Genomic DNA, 20000 nt, shown 5'->3' with positions numbered 1-20000 from the left:
TCTATCCGCTCACCTCCAGCCCAAACCGCTCAGCGATCCTTCTGAAATTTTTGTATGTTATGTTATCCGATCATGCAACAGTCCTGGATTGAAACTTTGTAAAATTTGGTCGACCAAAAAGGTAAACATAGGCCAAAAGGTTAACATGGGCCAAATTTCTAAGATTGTTTCTAAAATTGTCAATTTTCATCCAATTGACTTGAAACTTGAACACCATTTGCATATGAGGTCAATGAATTCAACGACCTTTTACTTTTTTGGTTTAACATAGGCCAAAAGGTCAACATGGGCCAAATTTCTAAAATTGTCAATTTTCATCCGATTGACTTGAAATTTGAACAGGATTTTAATATCGTGCCTAATTTCTAAAACACTGATCGGCTCAAAACTGTACATATATATATATATATATATATATATATATATATATATATATATATATATATATATATATATATATATATATATATATATATATATATATATATATATTTATATATTTATATATATATATATATATATATATATTTATATATATATATATATATATATATATATATATATATATATATATATATATATATATATATATATATATATTTATATATTTATATATATATATATATATATATATATATATATATATATATATATATATATATATATATATATATATATATATATATATATTTATATATATTTATATATATTTATATATATATATATATATATATATATATTTATATATATATTTATATATATATATATATATATATATTTATATATATATATATATATATATATATATATATATATATATATGTATATATATATCATTATATCTCAAAAAGCTGTGGACGAGTGATGACAAAACTAGGTAGACGAGTTGGTTCGGTGAAAAGAACTAGCATATTCAGAGACAGCCCATCAGTGAGATACAAAACATAAACTGTGAACCTGGCAGAGGTATGAGCTCTCCGGAGTGCTGTTTTGCCAAGTGTCGCTCTTTGAATGATTTTTCAGTTGGTTTTTTTTGTTTGTCTGTCTGCCTGTTTGCTTGTCTGCCCAAAACTTTAGTGTTCTTCTCCGCACCTGCTTTTTGGGTTGAGATAAAACTTTCACCAGAGGAGCGACTGCTAATGTATAATATTTTAATGATAATTATGACGGCATATGTCACGTAGTGTGGCAGCCATGTTGCAAAAACTTTGGAGCTCTTTCTCTGAAACTGTACAAAGACAAAAATTGAAACTTGGCACATTGCAAGTACTCATGGGGAATGATTGATTTTTTTTTTTTTTAAAGATGTCATAGGTGCCTTCATTATGACGTCATAATTGCAAATGTAGAACGCTATGTCCGATCAGTATTAAAATCTTTGAGGATCATCTAATGACAAAATGGTCCACAAAATAAATTTTTCATGATGTCATCAGTCACGTGGTTCAGCAGCCATATTGTTTTGTAAAAAAAAAAAAAAACCTTCAATAATCTTCTCTGAAATGTCTGAAAAGATCAAAGCAAAACTTGACACATATGACTGCCTTTCCATGAGGAACAAAATGTTCACACATATAACATTACAGGTTACATGGTTTGGCAGCCATATTGGATTTACCCTAAAACCCACTAAAAAAAATCTTCTCCAGATTGGCTGGATAAATCGAGGGGAAACTTCATAGAAATGTTCTCCAAGGCATGGGTGCACAAGTTTGTTGAGGAAAAATTGAGGTCACATGATTTGGCAGCCATATTGGATTTAAGAAAATATTAAATAATGTTTTCCCTGGAACCACTTAATCAATTGTTGCGAAACTTAAAAATTAGGATCTCGTGGTGATGGAGAAAACAAGTTTCAAATTTGAACTTGATCGGACACATGGTGTTGCAGCTAGAATTACTTGATTTTTTTTGATCTGGGTTATTTTTGTTTTTTTGATTTCTACATATACATACATACATATATATATATATATATATATATATATATATATATATATATATATATATATATATATATATATATATATTTGAAAAAGGCTCACTTGGCTATGCCTGGATGGGTTTGAGGGTAGACGAGTTGGAGCTGAAATGTGAATCCTATCCAGGTTCCTCCTGATGACTTCATCCTTGCTTTTTGCTTGTTTTGGGTTCCTTCTGATTACTCCAATGCAGGACTGTACCTATTTGGTCTTCCATTTGATTAGAATTGAATTGAATTTAATCGAATCCTGAATTCAGTTGCATAATAATGATAATAAAAAACGTCATGGGTCAGGATCAGGTGTCCATCAAACCGGGGTTGCATCAATGCGGAACGTCTTGGCACCCTGGTCATCATTGCAGTTCCAGTTATGTCTATTCTTAATGACGTAACACACCAGCACACAAACGCCACACAAAATACACCACACAAAACAAGTCCTGGCGAGGGTCTTCAATCTCTGATTGCTCTTTTTCTTGTTTGTTTTTGCACAGCTTCACTTTTCAGATGGTGCATGACAACAATGACAAGGTTTGGAAGTATCAGAGGTACGAGCTGGTTCAGGAGTACATCAGCAAATCAGCATGGCCTCCTCCCATAAACATTATCAGCCATGTTTTTAAACTTGTGAAATATTGCCGCAGGCTGACAATGTCCGGTAAGTTGGCGTCGTACTATCGTACCAAGGTCTTGTGCATGTCCACTGATTTCCTTTGCTAAGAAATAAAACGTTGATCCGAGACAATTGAATGGAATTGTTCAGGTTGTCCATCACACATCGTGTTGTTGTTTTTTTTCATAGAATGAACTTTCAGAAAGGTTGACACAAAGTTAATTTTTAACTTCCTCGATGGACATATAGTTGGATCAATGGAAGAACAGGCAAACGCAATAGACGGCAAATAACCGTGCACTTATGATGTATGCTTTACACTTTTTGACTCTCCCCGACAAACGAGCTGTTTGGATCGATCATGGTTTGGATAGATAGGTACCATGTGGTACTCCATGTGTATTTTACAAGGCAAATCGAATGTCGTGACAGGAGGTGGAATGATGAGTGGCTAAAAGTGAACCAGAAACTAGCACACAGAGGAAGGAGTGAAATTGGCATCACGTGATCACTGTGGTGTATCTCCACCTCATAATGTAGCCTCCACGTCACTCTGTGTCATATCGACACATCACACTATATTATATCTCTACATCACACTACATTATATCTCTTAATCACACTATATTATATCACATTATATTATATCTCTTAATCACATGAAATTATATCTCCACATCACATTATATTGTTACGGCTGTGGAAATTTGCAATACACCATAAAGGGTCCTTAGATCAGTTATGACGCTAAGTTTATGTGCAGATAGTTCCCCACCATTGTTTAAAGGAATTTTCTTCGTGTTCATCGGGCTGCGACTCTTTGAGATAGCCGTTTTTCTTTATCTATCGTTATTTTGGATCAAGCACACAACAACCACCTTAACCACAACCCCAACCACGCCACCATTACAACAACCACCAACCACGCCGCCTCAACCACCACCACGTTGCCACCTCAGCAGGGTTGCGAGAAGCCTGACATTCGTCGGGAGAGAACGGGCGACGGCCTCACCCCTCCCCCCCCCAACGAAAAGCATGTGCGGAAGAGACGCGGGGAGGCAATTCTTATAACAAAAGAGCCAGGCCGATCTCTCCTGGAATTTTCCTCCCCCGCGCGCCGCGAAGGGAGGGGCGATGCGCCCTCGAGATAAAAGGGCATGCGGAACGAGAGGTCGAAAGAGTGGGGCTGTGAGTCTGGAGGAAGTGGTCGCTGTCTGTCTGGGTCGTCGACACCACTCTCTCTCTCTCTGGTCCTGAAGCCCCTTCTGCCCGCCAGTCCTTTCTTGCTCGGCTGTGGGTCGTGGAAGCAGCAGCAGCAACGCCGGAGAGAGCTCGCTGACCACGCCAGAGGCCCGAGGACAGGCGCGGCTACGCAAGGCCGTGGGGAGTCGACGTCGCGACCTGCCCACCGTCGCGCCACGAGGGCGCGGGTAAGACCCTTCGGTCTCGCGGGCCTTTTCGGTCATCCACAGCCCACGACCATAAGGTTTACGAACCCCGTCTACCCTCTTGCCTCTGAGAGTGTTTTTCTTTGCTTTTGTATGACTGCTGTGGCACCGTGTCTAACAAGTAAGCCTGTGTAAGTGACTGTACATCATCGTAGTCGGTAGTAGTACTTTCTCTGTCGCTTGTATATCGCATGATTCCTTGCTTGTGTTGTGTGTGTAAAATGTGCTTGCTATAATAAATGGTCTTGTGTGAAATGTATCCTGTTCGTCGTCTTTTTCCCTTTTGAAAGTGCCATGTTGAATCGCGGAATAAATTAGTAGTGGGTTTTGAACACCCGGGTGAAGAAGAGAATCTGATCCATCGAGGTCGGCGATAACACCGCTCGGTTATCACTGTAGCACGGAACGGACTGCTTAAGCGGTTCGTGTCCTCGGCCGACCTGCGGCAAGGTACGATCGCCCGGTCGACTACTCGCGCAGGTACTTAGGTATGTCGAATTTGGCGAGCAACCTTATCCTGCACGGGTGGGCAATTGGCACAATCGCGGTGAGGTTAAACCCCCACCCGTGACTGGCTCCTGGCGGTAGTTCCAGGAGGGTCACAACTGAATTGTCCGTCCGGTGGGCGACGCGGTTGCGATTGGAGTTACGCAATCGCTTGCACGCCAGGCGGGCCAGAATCCGTAACAATATTATATCTCTGCATCACACTATATTATATCTCTGCATCACATTATACTGTCTCTACATCACACTAGATTATATCTCTTAATCACACTATATTATATCACATTATATTATATCTCTACATCACACTGAATCAATTCTCCTGTTCAAAATGCCAATCCTCTATCCCCATATTTGATTTCATGAATTCCATGGTTTGTGAGACTTGATTCCATGCCTGAACTGAGTTGAACGCTCATCCATTTGTCACTCTGATTCCATAAAATGTGAAATGTGTTCTCTTACTTGTGATGCAGACAAAGAACAGAAGAAAAATGAGTTGTTTGCTTGGGAAGAGGTTATGAAGAAAGATTTTCTTTTTACACGACAACTTAATCAGAACCAAATGTTTGAAGACATAATCAAATCGACAGCAGAAAAGTAAGTGTGTGTGTGTGTGTGTGTGTGTGTGTGTGTGTGTGTGTGTGTGTGTGTGTGTGTGTGTGTGTGTGTGTGTGTGTGTGTGTGTGTGTGTGTGTCATGTTGTGTATTGTCTTTTGCCATTTTTAGCTCAACTGTAACCTAGTTCCGGGGAGCTTATGGGATGGAGCGTAATCTGTCCATCTGTCCACCCGTACATGCACAAATACTTGCAACCTCTTCTCTGAAGCTACACATACGATTTTGATGAAACTTTTCCACACCCTTCATCACCCTGTAAGTACCAATGTTGTTTCATGACATGAAAAAAAAATCAGGCCCGAAGGGGGTTTACTTGGGTTTTCCCCCAAAATATGTATTCGCATTCTTCTCAGAAACCACATCTAAAATTCCAATGACACTTGATCATAACCTTCACCACCCCTGATACTCTTAAAGTTTATTCACAATATTAAAAAATATCGGAGTCCAAGGGTGTCGATGGGGGGGGGAGTTTATGGGTGGTTGCCACCCCTCCCCCCTAAAGAGATATTTGCTTTCTTCTCAGAAACTACACACACAATTTTGATTAAACTTGACCACAACCTTCATCACCCGTGATGTACCAAAGTTTGCTCACTGCATTGAAAAAAAAATCCATAGGTATTTACGTTCTTCTCCATTAAATCTTTTGTCAATTATCCATGCATTCCAGTGGTTCCCTGGTTTTATTATCCAGCCATTACCAAGTGTGCACCCAAGGGTGTTGCACCTATTTTTGAAGATTTCAATCAATGTGAAATAAGATTGCTAAATGACGAACTTGGTTTCTTCTCACCCAATCTAATCTGTATTAATAATAGTTAACTTTGTTATAATATTCGAAAAAACAAGTAGAAAAAAAAACACGAGTCGCTTTGAGTATATTGTTGAGGCAAATAACATCTACAATGTCGATTGTAACTCTTGAATGTGTATGAATTTTTAGGGGTGTGTGTGTGTGTGTGTACGTTTGTGTGTTTTAATTTAATTTTTTTTTGTATGAGTGTGATAGAATTGTTGGAAACAGTTGTGTGTGAAAAAACGAGATGTGTGTGATGATTGACATTTCTTTTGGTGAGGCTTCTCCCATTGATTTGTCATTATCTTTTGGTGGAAAATCCACTGAACTGTTTCTTCAATATGTGTTTGTTTTTTTATATATTTATTTGATTATTTTGTATTTGTGAAAATTATGGGTTGACTGACTGCTTGGATGCAACTGAGGTTGTGGATCTACTGATGGAGGTAATCTACTGATGTTGGCCCGTGATTGGGGTTGTGGATCCACGGTTTGGAGAGGTTCTGGGCTGAAAGGATCAAAACCTCGAGGAAGAACGGTGCCCAGGTGATGATCCATGTGGTTGGGAAAGTGTGTGTGCTTTGGTATGTGCTTGTTTTTTGTTTGTTTGTTCTTTTTTGTGTGTGTGCGTTTGTTTGTGTGTTTCGTTGTTTTTGTGTGTGTGTGTGTGTGGATGAGTGTGTGTGTGTGTGTGTGTGTGTGTGTGTGTGTGTGTGTGTGTGTGTGTGTGTGTGTGTGTGTGTGTGTGTGTGTGTGTGTGTGTGTGTGTGTGTGTGTGTGTGTGTGTGTGTGTGTGTGTGTGTGTTTTCTGTTGAATATAGGATGTTGTGAAAATAATGTTATTGACAGGAATCCTTTAAATTATATTATATTTTAGTTACGAGCAAATACAACCCAGGTTGGGGTGGGTAAAGGGGAACGAGGAAGTGGGGTAGAGCGAGGAAGTGTGGAAGAGCGTGGAAGGGGAAGGGGGGTGGGGGGAGAGTGAGGCCTCACCACACGTCACTATAGACTCTGGGAGGGGGGAGTGAGCAAGGAGGATGGGGAAGGAGAGAGAGTATTGGGGGGTAGTGGGGCAACTTAGCATAACAATTGTGCATTTTTGAGGAAAGCACCAAATTTGGCCCACTAGTAGCTTATCATATTATGAACAGATTTGGATATTGGGCCATCTCAAAATTTTTGATGGGAGTGGAAAATGGCTGCCACAGCCATCAGCGACTGAATTTGAGATGGCCCAATATCCAAATCTATTCATAATATGTTAGGCTACTAGTGTGCCAAATTTGGTGCTTTCCTCACAAAATGCACAATTGTTGTGCTATATTTAGCTTAGTTGCCCCACTAGGGGGGGGGGGGTGGAATCCATCCTAAACCCACCTCCTTCCAATTCCCTGCTTTCCTTCCTGAAAGCCCCCTGTGGTGTCCATTTTATATACCCTGTGTACCCCACACCATCCTGCTGTCTCTTCCAAAGATCTCCTCATGTCTCTGTTCCCCACTGTTTTTTTTTCCTTCCCTCTCCCGCTCCTCGAGTCTCCTGCTCCCCTTGTTGTATGTTCTGTATATTGGCTCTCATACGAGCCTTGACAGTGCATACAAAAAAAACGAAATTGTGATCTCTTTTAAAAATTTGTTTGGTTTTCATGTGAACAGGTTCCTGCAGTATATTGGAAGTTGTGTGAAATATAAATAAGAAATAATGGATAATGTCTTTTAAAAATATATAATTTTTATTTATTTATTCTACTGGAAGTGTGTCATTCGTGTTTCCCAAAAATGGATCGTCATTATAAATGGAGGGCCTGTGTATGTATGTGTGTGCTGGTGGATTCCTGTGTACTTTCTGTGGTGGATGTGTGTGCTGGTGGATTCAAGTTAAGATGTGTTAAAGTACTGTATTTATGGTGTTTGTGGTGGTGAGGGAGAGTGTATGTGTGCTTTTTGTTGGTGTGTGGCCTGTATGCTTTCTGTGAGTATGTAGTGTGGGTGTTTTCTGTTGGTGTGTGTGTTTGTTCGAGTGTGTTTTTTTTATCCTCTCTCTTTCTTCTGTCTCTGTCTCTCTCTTTCCTCTGTCTCTCTGTCTCTCTGTCTCTCTGTCTCTCTGTCTCTCTGTCTCTCTGTGTCTCTGTGTCTCTGTCTCTCTTTCGTTCTCTCTCTTTCTTTCTCTCTCTTTCTCTATATTTCTTTCTTTTTCTCTCTCTTTTTCTTTCTTTCTCTTTCTTTCTTTCTCTCTCTTTCTTTCTTTCTCTTTCTTTGTCTTTCTTTGTCTTTCTTTCCTTCTTTCTCTCTCTTTCCTTCCTTCTTTCTTTCTCTTTCTTTCCTTCTCTTTTTCTTTCTCATTCTTTCTTTCTTTGTCTTTGTCTTTTTTTTTCTCTCTCTCTTTTTTATTTGTCGATGGAGGGTGAATGTTGCTATTTTTGTGGGGTTCATTTGGTTGTGCCTGGATGGGTCTGAGGGCAGAGGAGGAGTCGCCGAAACCCGAATCCTATCTCGGTTCCTCCTGATGACTCCATCGCTGTCTGTTTGATCCTCCTCATACTCCAGTGCTGTATTTGGTCAGTTATTTGATTAACCCAAGATGAATTGCGGAACTGATGCGAGCAGCAGTTCCGACTACTTAAAAAAAATTAAGCTTTCATTTGTCCAATTCACACATTCTTTGACATCCCTTCCTCGCTTCAATCGCAGAAGAGTTGTTTGGTGGTGGAAGGGGTTTGGGAGGAGGATAGCTTGAGGGGAAGAGAAGGGAAGGCAGTGCAAGGGGAGGGAAGGAAAGGTAGCATGAGGGGGGGAAGGGAAGGCAGCACGAGGGGAGGGAAGGGAAGGCAGCATGAGGGGAGGGAGGGGAAGGCAATGCCGGGGGAGTGGAAGGCAGCACGGGGGGGGAGCAGCATGAGGGGAGGGAAGGCAGCGAGAGGGGAAGGGAAGGAAGCATGAATGGGGAGGGAAAGCAGTAAAATGGGAGGGAAGGCAGCATACCAGGGCATTACCGAGGTGATAAAATGTGGCCAAACAGCAATGTTTTCTTATTAACGGCCGTATTCTATATAAAACCAGGTGAGAGCATTTAAAAATTAAAATCATGCTATCTGCCTGGCAAAGGCCTGCCTGGTTGTTTGCATGCCCCCCATACATGTCCCTCCAATATCCTCACGGTCCATGCAAAGTGTGCACATGCACCAATGATATCTTCATCCTTTCACTCGCACACATGCACGGATTTTCACACACCTGCACTGCACAGTGGCTCATCCTGCGTGGCTTCAATGCCACAGCACGTCCGCTCTCCACATGGCTTCAGCACTGCAGCACATCTGCTACCCACGTGCTGAAGCACATGGTTCGCGAGACAGCCACATTACCTCCTCCACAACACCTACACCATGGACCCGGAGGCGAGTTCGAGTTCAGACCATGCGCCTGCGAAACCCGTGCACCGCACACACGTAACCAAGGATACAGGCAGGAACACATCCCACGGAGTCATTTGTACCCATTTGTATCACGTCCATGCATGCTGTCTACATACCTCATCGCTTGCAGAAACTACTGACAATTAATACGTTGCACCAACTATTAGTAAATTAATATTAATATTTTGTAATGAAAGCAGATCACACAAAACGGTGTAAAGCCAAAAAAAAATTATTCCGCAGCAACAAAACAGTTTGTCTTCGCTTGCAGAAACTGCCAACTATTAATATATTGCAGCAACAATTAGTAAATTTATATTCATATTTTGGAATGAAACCAGATCGTACAAAATGGCAAAAAGAAAACTGCATACGTAATTGCTAAAAAAACAAGAACTCCTGTGGACGGTGTCGCCACAGCTTGGAGAAACAGTTTACAGATCAAGCTTAATGACGTTACACATTCTGAACATTCCTTCATCTTTCTTTCACTAAATATAATCATCTGAACAGTAGAAAAAAAATTAAGCTTTGTCGTTTATGCTTTGCTTAAATAAATACACCGAGTGATAAAAATCGTTAATTTGTTAAAATTTTCAGATTTCACTCCAGATTTTGACACTTGTTTAGTACACGAGATCCAATTCTCAAATCAGATATAATATTTCAATTTTTAACTTTAATTAGTTTGTGAGAGTAGATTGTGTTTCCAAATCAAGGCATGTTTGAATAGGCCAAACAAAATATGGTGGCTGAAGACTCCAGCCAGCAGAGAGGGCCGACCAAAATGGCGTGCCACCATCTTGGTGAGGCTGGTTTTGGTTTTTTGTGATGAGCACCACCTAAATTATCTTCAAAAGGGGTGTTTTAATGAACTCAAACACCGAATTTTTACTCATGCACTCCTCTTGTAGTTCTCTTGCATGCATGAAAAGTTTCAGGCTGAAAGGTTTCATGGTTTTGGAGTTATGAAGGAGACACACTGATGCACGCACACACACACACACAGTCATTTATTAGTATTGATAGCCAATACTGTATAATTGTGTGTGTGTGATTTTTTTTTTTTAGAGTGGGAAAATTGAGGAAGTGTAGGGTGACCGAAGAAGTAAACATTTTGTCTCTCCATCAGAAAATGGAGAACATTGAGGAGTTGAAGCAACAGGTACATTCACCCTCTGCATAAATGCATTTCCTTCATGCTATTGAGGATTCATCAACTGAATACGTTCGATGTAGTATCTTGCTCTGCTCGACTCACCCCTTTCAATCCACTGCAGGATGAAGGTCTCCCTCATCCTGGTCCACTCTTTCGGTTCCCGATAATTCAGGACCTTTATACTGGAGTTAATTTTTCCACTTAGCTTCTTCCTTGTCCCACTCGATGTGGCCAATTTGTAATTATTTTTGTCCATCATTTGCCATTCTTTTTTCCACGTTTCTCCCTCGTTCCATTTCAGTTTTTTAATTGTGATCAATATATTGATGAATTTGGTTTTATGCCTCATCCAATCCAGTGGTTTCTCTTGTCTGTATTTGTTCTGCCAACACTTTGCTTGGTGATCGTTTATTGCTCTATTTTGTGAGTAATTGACTGTTTCACTGCCATGTGTCATTCTCGGCATGATATCAACCGGCTCATCCTAATGCCAACACACACACCTCTCCACTCGTCCCAATCCCACCACACACAGATCTTCCTGAACTCCACTAACCAGCCTTTTTTGATATTTCATTTCACTTTTTTTGTTGGTGTTCCAACCTCTGTCCTCATGCACTTCCTTTGAACGTTGACCTCAATCTCACAAAAACAATCAGCTACAGGAATACTACAATTAGCTGCATGAGTACTACAAATTCCGAAAATCTGAGGTTATGCATTGTCTTTTTCTGACCTCAACTGAAATTAATGTTACTTCAAGAACAGGGCTTGTGTTGAAAAAGAATAAATAAAATAATAAAAACTTGAGAGTTCATAGAACACCTTACCCCACACAATGTTGAAATATATAATTCAGTTAATAAAAGAAAGATTGTAAAGGGAAAAAAAAATTGATTTACTGCCATTGTCGCAGTGGCTTTTACACCACCTTATCCATCACGTTACAGGTTTTTCGTGCCTGTTTGTGTCCTTAAGTTTCCTGTTTGGAATGATTTTCAATTTGGCTTGACTGCCAGGCAGGTAGAAAAAGTGAAAAAAAATAATCTCACTCCTCTCTGCACATGTGTGATTGGGACAAATTCTAAACCAAAGTACTGCTGAACTACTGGTTGGTTTTCTGATTTATGCTCAAAAGATAAAGGCCCGGTCACACCTTGACGTTTTAGCCAGCGATGGCAACGTGTTAAAATTTATGTAAAACGCTGGCTTACGTTGAACTTTTGATGTTTTTTTTTAAAGATTCGGACGTATTCATAGCGACTTGGTCTTATGTATAACGCATTGGTAACTACACAGAACGTTTCGTTGTGTTATAGATAACTTATACCAACGAATGCTGAACCTGTTGTCGGCCTACACAACCGATGCCCAACGATAGTCTAACTCAGGCATAGCGCGTTGCCCGCATCGCCGACGATGTCCTGACATAGCCTATTAAAAGGCTGATGCACAACGATTCGAATCATAACTGCCGTAGAAATGGAAGGGTCAAAATCGCGGTCACACCTTGGCGATCTTGCCAGCGTATGCCGACGTAACAAAAAGTGTGTCTAAAACGTTGGGGCACGTCGAATACGGTATGGGTAAGTTTGGTATGCGCGAGTAGAACGCTAAATACGCTATCATAAGTCGTAGTAAGTAGAGTACGTCAAGAAATTTTGAACATGTTCAAAATTTTACGACGTACTCGGCGTATGACACACGTTCGCATGCGATGAGGGTAAGTTTTACACACGATATGTGGACGCTTACACACGTCCACAAAGGCTACTTATAAGCTACTCATAAGTCGAAACACGTCGCGGTAATGTCTTTTTTACGCGAAACTTATTTCTAACTTATGTTTGACGTGCTTTGAACCAATTCTTTACGTAGCCCCAACACACATTGACGTATGTAGACGTATTCCAATGACGTCTTCCGGTCGACAAAAAAAAATAAATGAACGTGTTTCTAGGTTACAACTGCCATATAAAGACGTGTTCCCAGCGGTTTTGGGAATGGTATATAAAAATGCTGCTCATAAAAGGGGAACCCAACAGTGTTTTTGAGTCCTTTTTGAGTCGATGTCCATGTCAGCAGTAACAGTATCAGTATCAGTATTACTATTAGTATTAGTATTAGTAGTAGTTTGTTCATGTTGGCAGTAGTAGGTGGGTGTGAGGGGGAGGGTGTGGGTTATGATGGATCCTCCTTGCGTCCGCGTGTCCACGGGTAGGTTCATAGGCTGCCACTCAACGATTTAAATGGCTGCATCTCCACTATTGAAAGTAGACGCTTGCGCTCAACAACTGGATTTTTTTTACACTCAACGACTTTTAAACGGTACCACTCAGCTAGTTTCATTGTTTACAATGAACGATTTAAATTGCTGTCACTCGCCTTTGTTTTTTTTTTTGTTTTTTTTTTGACGCTGGGGTTTGGAAATTTGAAACGTTTCTTCTGAACGTGTTAAAACGCTAAAACTCGACTACTTTAAATAGACGCTGCCGATGGACAATTGGAATCATAGCCAAGCTAGACATCGAAGTGTGAACATCCTCGTCATGCCGAAGAAAAGTATGAAGAATGCTGCAAATAAGTGTCCTGGCCGTGGCCGTGGACGCTGACGCAAGGACGATCCATTATACCGACGTCTTTCAGCCTATGAGTAACTTAAAAGTAACGTCTGTCGATGTGTGGCAACGATCGCGTAACGTGCCAACAACACGTTAATCATAGGTTAGAAATAAGTTTCGGGTACTCTAAACATTACCTCGGCGTTTCTCAACTTATGATTAACTTACAAGTAGCATGTGTTGACGTCTGTCAACGATCGCAAACCGTGCATACAACTTGTGGCCAGCGTAGCGGAACGTGTGAGTCATACGCCGCCGGCATACGTCGTGAAATTTCAAGCATGAAAAAATTTGAGGACAACCGAAAAGTACAACGTTTAAAGCCAACGTACAACGACGTATGGCAACGTACTACGACGTATGCCAGCGTGCTCTCAATGTTATCAAAACTTACCCATAACGTATTCAACGTGTGCCAGCGTTTTAGAAAAAAAAATTCAAAAATCGGCATACGTTGGCTAAAACGTCAAGGTGTGACCGGGCCTTAACATTCAATTGAAATTGTCGTTCATTGATCATAAACTGACATTTGGGGAAAAACATACACACAGAAGTGAATCAATTGCTTAACCCCGATTTTCACTCCACGTGTGTGGGGTAATACCCCCTTCTGGTAAAACTAACAAATTCAAGAATTACAGCTCACCTTCACTCTTTCATTCCTCTTTTTTCCCCCACTTTTGGAATAAACTCCCAGATTCTCTTCAATCCCATTCTCCAGGTCTTCAAAACAGCTGTTCACCACCACCTCTTATCTTCCCCCATCCAAAACCACGATATTTTCTACCCTCGTTAATCCACATCAAACTCACCTCCTTCAAATTCCCCGCTTTCCTTCCCAAAACTTCCCTGTTGTGGAAGGTCCTGGAAGTCCTTGTAATGTCCATCTTTCATACCCCGCGTTCTCCACCCACATCCCTCTCCCTTCCACAGATCTCCTAATGTGTCTGTTCCCCACTGTTTTGTCCTTCCCTCTCCCACCCCTCTTGTCTCCCCCCCCCCAATGTGCATTGTGTGTTATCTCTCACCACCCCCCCCCCCCCATGTGCATTGTGAGTTAGCTCTCATACGAGACTCAACCATGTATCCATTTAAAAAAAAAACAATCATTTTTGGCCAAAGGCTAAATTAAGATGAGCTTTACAACCCTCGCCAAAGGAGAGGGTATTGCGTTTGGGTCTGTTTGTCTGTCTATCTGTTTGTTTGTTTTGTTTGTTTCTTTGTTTATCCCCACATAACTTTTGTGTTTTTCTCCGCAACCACTTGATGGATTGAGACAATATTTTCACCATAGGTGCGACTACTCATGGAGAATGTTTTAATGATGATTATTATGTCACGGTTACGTGGTGTAGCAGCCATGTTGAAAAAACAGAAAAAAAATTGGACCTCTGTATCTCTGAAACAGCACCAAGGGAAAAAAATTGAAACTTGGCACATCGCACATACTCCTCATGTGAAATGAGTGTTATATTTTGATGATGTCATTGGTGCCTTCGTTATGACGTCATAATTGCATATGGAGAATGCTCCATCTGATCAGTATGAAAAATTTTGAGGGCCCACAGAAATAATGGGATAAAATGGGATAAAATGATCCACAGAAAAAAAAAAATTGATGTCATCGGTCACGTGATTCGGCAGCCATATTGTTTTTACATTAAAAAAAACTCTGAGGTGGCTCAAAAGATTGAGGCAAAACTTTACAAGTATGACCGCCTATCCATGAGAAACAAAAGGTTCACACTTATGACATCGTAGGTCACATGGTTTGACAGCCATTTTGGATTTACCCAAAAACCTATAAAAAAAATCTTCTCCAGTACGGCTGGAAAAATCGCGGGGAAAGTTCACCAAAATGTCCCCCAAGCTATCGGTGTACATGTCTGCAAAGGAATGATTGATAGGTCACATGGTTTGGCAGCCATAGTGGATTTAAGACAATATTAAAAAATGTTTTCTCTGGAACCGCTTAATCAATTGACCTGAAACTTCACATTTATGATCGAGTGATGATGTGCAATAAATGTTTTAAATTTGAACTTGATCGGATGCATGGTCTAGCAGCCAAAATTATTTGATGTTTTGATGTCGGTTTTTTTTTTCTTTTTTTCTTTTTTGAATAAGGCTCACTTGGCTGTGTCTGGATGGGTTTGAGGATACAGGAGTAGCAGCTGAAATGCAAATCCTATCCAGCTTCTTCCTAATGACTTCATCTTTGCTTTTTTCTTGTTTGGGTTCCTTCTGGTTATTCCAGTGCAGTACTGTACACATTTGGTCTTCAATTTGATTTGAATTGAATTTATTTTAATCCCATTCTGAATTCAATTGAATTATGAATTATAATTTTTTAAAAAGTCATGGGTCAGGGTCAGGCATCCGATCAAAGCGGGACGTCTTGTTACCTGGTCATCACTGCCAGCCGTTATATAGTGGCAGTTCTAATTATGTCATGAATTATGTAACACACCAGGACACAAACACCACATAAAATACACCACACAAAAGCAGTCTTGGCGAGGGTCTGCAATCTCTAATTGCTCTTTTTCTTGTTTCATATGAAACTGAGAAATACAAAAAAAACCCATTAAAACGAAGGAAGCAGATAAAATACAGATTTATTGAAATAGATACATGACATCAGAGTTCAAAATTTAATAGTCACTGGGCCATTAATTTTGTGGATAACATATGACATTGGTCTGTTCTTGAATCTTGTCATTCTCCATCTTAATTCAGTTAATTGTTTTGAATACCCTAATTGGTATCAACTATGAGATCTGTCTGCGGATAACAAATGGTGAAGGTTGGAATTTGGCAGCACTCTCGCAAAATAACAGCAGAGTTCATCACATCTGTTCCTGAGCGACTCCAGTCTGCAATTGTGTAAAGCATCTAAGTTACTATGATAGTTATGGCCAAGGATAACTCCACAAGTTTTTTTTTTTTCTGAACAATAGTGGCTCCAATGGGATGCTCTGCATTCTTCCAAGCAATCAACTGTGCTGATTATCCAGGTGGCCGATCAAATGATTGTCATCCACAGGTTGCTTGGCTCGCTCAAGCTTTTGAGGACACCAAGAAACACCTCTTGTCCTCAAGGTATTTCAAATGGCTGTTTGTGGAAAATTCTGCTCCCAAGTTTGGCATTAATAATTCTCACTTTAGCCGTTTCATTTATTCACACCAAAACAATGTAATTTATATTGGTAACTTTAAGAGGATGGATTTAGATTTGTGTTCTAGAAGCCTCTTCATGTCTTCTTTAAAATAACAGAAGGAAAGAAGAAAAAGATAAAAGGATAAACAAGGAAACTTTGTTACAATTAGAATGACATCTCTTCTTCATGTCACCATCACGAACAACGATGGTGATTTATCTCGACAGTCTGATGTCAATCGTGTAAAACACTTGGTGATAGAGGGACCTTCATTCAGGCCAAAACTGAACAATCCAAACTGGGTAAACCCTAACTATTTCATGACGTGATTAATTTGGTCTTTTCTCTCAACGTGGTCAAGCAATTGACTCCAAGGGTCACACAGCTGATACAATCTCGCCAATAATGTCACAAATGTAATTGGAATAAAAAGGCTAATAACAATAATCATCAAAACATGGTGGTTGTTCTTGGGACGATCCGTGTTCAAAACTGAAGATACCACCAGTTTGCACACCTGCCTAGTTGGTAAGGCTCTCGGTCTGACTTTTGATCAACAGAATGGTCTTCATCCGGTGCTGTGCCAGACATTGTGCATTGGTGTTAAGCATTCTTCTGAGTGGGAGGGAGCATCACATGACTGCAGTCTGTTGATGGAGACCAAAAATGTCAGACCACAGCCTTTTTTACTGGACAATAAGACTAGTTGGTGGTATCTTGAGTTTAAAATATCAATAACTGGAGGGGCTGTCCAGCCAGATGAGCTTTTCCCAGTGGTGGTTTGGGGACGTGTTGGATGTTGAAAAGCGATGGAGTTATTGACCTCGTGGTGGTTACCTTTTGCTTGCGAGCCGGCAGCATCATTGCCTGACCCCACATTCCAATATGTACTTCAGAGCAGCCTTAGGTGGCTTCAACGCAGATGTTGAATGACCTACTTTCCTTATTTGAGGGCAGTTTCTTGATTTTCATAACTGCACTAACATACAGACAGAGAATTTTCTTGAGGGGGTGGGGGGATTTTGTGGTATGCAGGAGAGCTTAAAACCTTGCCCATATTCTGAAGTACAGTACCTTCAGAAAGTATTCACACCCCTCGACATTTGTCACGTTTTGTTGTGTTACAACCTGAATTTAAAATAGATGAAATTTACAAATTTTGGCACCAATCTACACAAAATATCCCATAATGACAAAGTGAAAACATGTTTTTAGATATGTCACAAATTAATTAACAATGAAAAGCTCAAATGGCTTGCGTCAATAAGTATTCAACCCCTTTGCTATGACACTCCAAATTGAGCTCAGGTGCATCCAATTACCTTTGATCATCCTTGAGATGTCTCCACAACTTGAGTGGAGTCCACCTGTGGCCAATTCAATTGTTTGGACATGATTTAGAAAGAAACACGCCTTTCTAGAAAATGTCCCACAGTTGACAGTGCATGACAGAGCAGAAACTCCACCATGAAGTCCAAGGAACTGTCCGTAGAACACCGAGATAGAAATGTGAGGAGGCATAGATGTGGGGAAGGGTATAAAACAATTTCTGGAGTGTTGAAAGTTCCCAAGAGCACAGAGAGCTCCATTGTTAGGGAATGGAAAAAAATATGGAACTACCCAGACTTCCTCAAGCTGGCTATCCAACCAAACTGAGAAACCGGGCAAGAAGGACCTTGAGAACCCAGTGACCACTGTGACAGGACTACAGAGTTCCATGGCTGAAATGGGAGAACCTGCCATAAGGTCAACAATTTCTGCTGCATTTCACAAATCACGGCTTTATGGGAGAGTGGCCTGATGGAAGCCACTCCTGAGAAAATGGCACATGAAAGCGTGCCTGGAGTTTTGCAAAAAGACGTGTGAAAAAGGCATGTGAGAGCATGAGGCAAAATATTCTGTGGTCTGATGAGTCAAAAATTGAACTTTTTGGACTGAATGCATTGCACTACGTCTGGTGGAAACTGAGCACAGCTCATCACCCATCTAACACCATCCCTAATGTGAAGCATGGTGGTGGCAGCATCGTGTATTGGGTTGTTTTTCAGTGGCATGGACTGGGAGACTTGTAAGGATAGAGGGAACAATGAATGGAGCCAAATACGGGGAATCCTTGAGAAGAACCTGCTTCTGAGTGCAAAAGACGTTGGACTGCGGTGAAAACTTTCGTTCCAACAGGAAAAGGACCCCAAGCATACAGCCAAAGCAACACTGGAATGGCTTCAGAACAAGAACCTGAAAATCCTTGAGTGGCCCAGCCAAAGCCCAGAATTGAATCCCATTGAGAATATGTGGAAATACTTGAAGATTGCTGTTCACTGACACTCCCCATCCAACTTGACAGAGCTTGAGCAAATCTGTGAGGAAGAATGTGATAAAATCCCCAAACCCAGGTGTGCAAAGCTGATACAGACATACTCAAGAAGACTCAAAGCTGTAATCGCTGCCAAAGGTGCTTCTACAAAGTATTTACTTAGGGGGTTGAATACTTATTTGCGCAAAACATTTCAGCTTTTTATTTTTAATCACCTTGTAAAAATTTCCAAAAACATGTTTTCACTTCATTATCATGGGATAGATTGTTAATTCGGTGACAATTTTTTTTTTAATTTATCCATTTTAACTTCAGGCTGTAACACAAAAAATGTGAAAAAGTCAAGGGGTGTGAATACTTTCTGAAGGCACTGTAGCTACACCCAAACTTTGGGGCCTCCAGATGTTACGGTTCTGCCATGAAAGAATAACATACAAACACAAACACTTGAAAATATTTACAAGATGTGGCAATCAAAGGTAAGTTTTTCTTGCCTTTACTCAGCCATGTTTGATTTACCACCTGATGCTTTGATGAGGTATTGTAAAATTGTAAATTGATAATGATGATAAAAGAATGCTCCTTGTACCACATTGCTTACTCCAAGCAGCTACTTGTTTGCGCCATCAAGGTGAATTCACAATAACAACGATAATCACAGCACAATGCTTGCTATAAGCAGCTACTTGTTTGAGCCATCAAGGTTACTTCACTATAACAACGATAATAACAGCAAAAATATCATTTCCAGGTCAAGTGCATCAAGACTCCAACGTGAGGGAGTAGATGATGCTTGAAAGAAGACTGGAATTTACAGCGAAACTGCTCCTTTCAATCTTCTTCACTCGTCTAAGGTCATGGAAGAGTCTGAAAAGATTAAATGCAGGACAAAAACTTTGGGAGACATAACCTTTCTTTTACATTAATTGCAAAAACATTGGGAGACATTTAGACAATATACATACAATAGTCCAATCAACAAAGATAGGAGATGAACTCAGATGGCAACACAGGGATTAAAACGGTGAACTATGTGAAAGGGAGGAAATGATTGTTTATCTGAGTTTACATCTAGTTTGTCCCATCAATGTTTACCTTCAGGGCCATCTTGTGATGATATCCCCCTCCCCCCATCCCCAATCCCTCTTTTATACCTTGGTCATATCAGTCCCAACATCCCATCCCATCCCATCCCACTTCTTCCCCAAACTAAGTATGTGCTGGAACTTTGTCTCCATAATAGGAAGTGGCATATAATAGGGCAAATCATGAATAGATATGCATCAAGAGTTTGGACATACAGACAGGACAAGGGAGCAGAGAGAATAAATAGATGAACATGAAATGTATTTTTAAA

At 40.4% G+C, this 20000-nt stretch overlaps 1 protein-coding gene across 5 annotated transcripts in view; it reads left to right on the top strand.

Annotated features, from left to right (window-relative positions):
* The window catches only part of LOC147010338 (transient receptor potential cation channel subfamily M member 2-like), a 232812-nt gene that overhangs the window by 212436 nt on the left and 376 nt on the right, over window positions 1-20000 (top strand). For 3 of the 5 annotated variants that reach the window (XM_085858999.1, XM_085858995.1, XM_085858996.1), the window contains 5 exons: window positions 2479-2642; window positions 5029-5152; window positions 10460-10553; window positions 16129-16270; window positions 19395-20000. The exon at window positions 19395-20000 is cut by the window's right edge and continues 376 nt beyond it. In XM_085858999.1, coding sequence (XP_085715125.1) covers window positions 2479-2642; window positions 5029-5152; window positions 10460-10553; window positions 16129-16270; window positions 19395-19429 — 559 coding nt within the window. In that variant the 3' untranslated portion in view covers window positions 19430-20000. The remainder of the gene's footprint in view (window positions 1-2478; window positions 2643-5028; window positions 5153-10459; window positions 10554-16128; window positions 16271-19394) is intronic. The other 2 variants (XM_085858997.1, XM_085858998.1) reach the window with 2 other exon arrangements.

This window comes from Eptatretus burgeri, chromosome 16 (assembly GCF_056783735.1).
Source record: "Eptatretus burgeri isolate ZD-2024b chromosome 16, Ebu_testis_v1, whole genome shotgun sequence".
Classification (NCBI taxonomy): Eukaryota; Metazoa; Chordata; class Myxini; order Myxiniformes; family Myxinidae; genus Eptatretus; species Eptatretus burgeri.
This window is presented reverse-complemented; position numbering and strand designations above follow the sequence as displayed.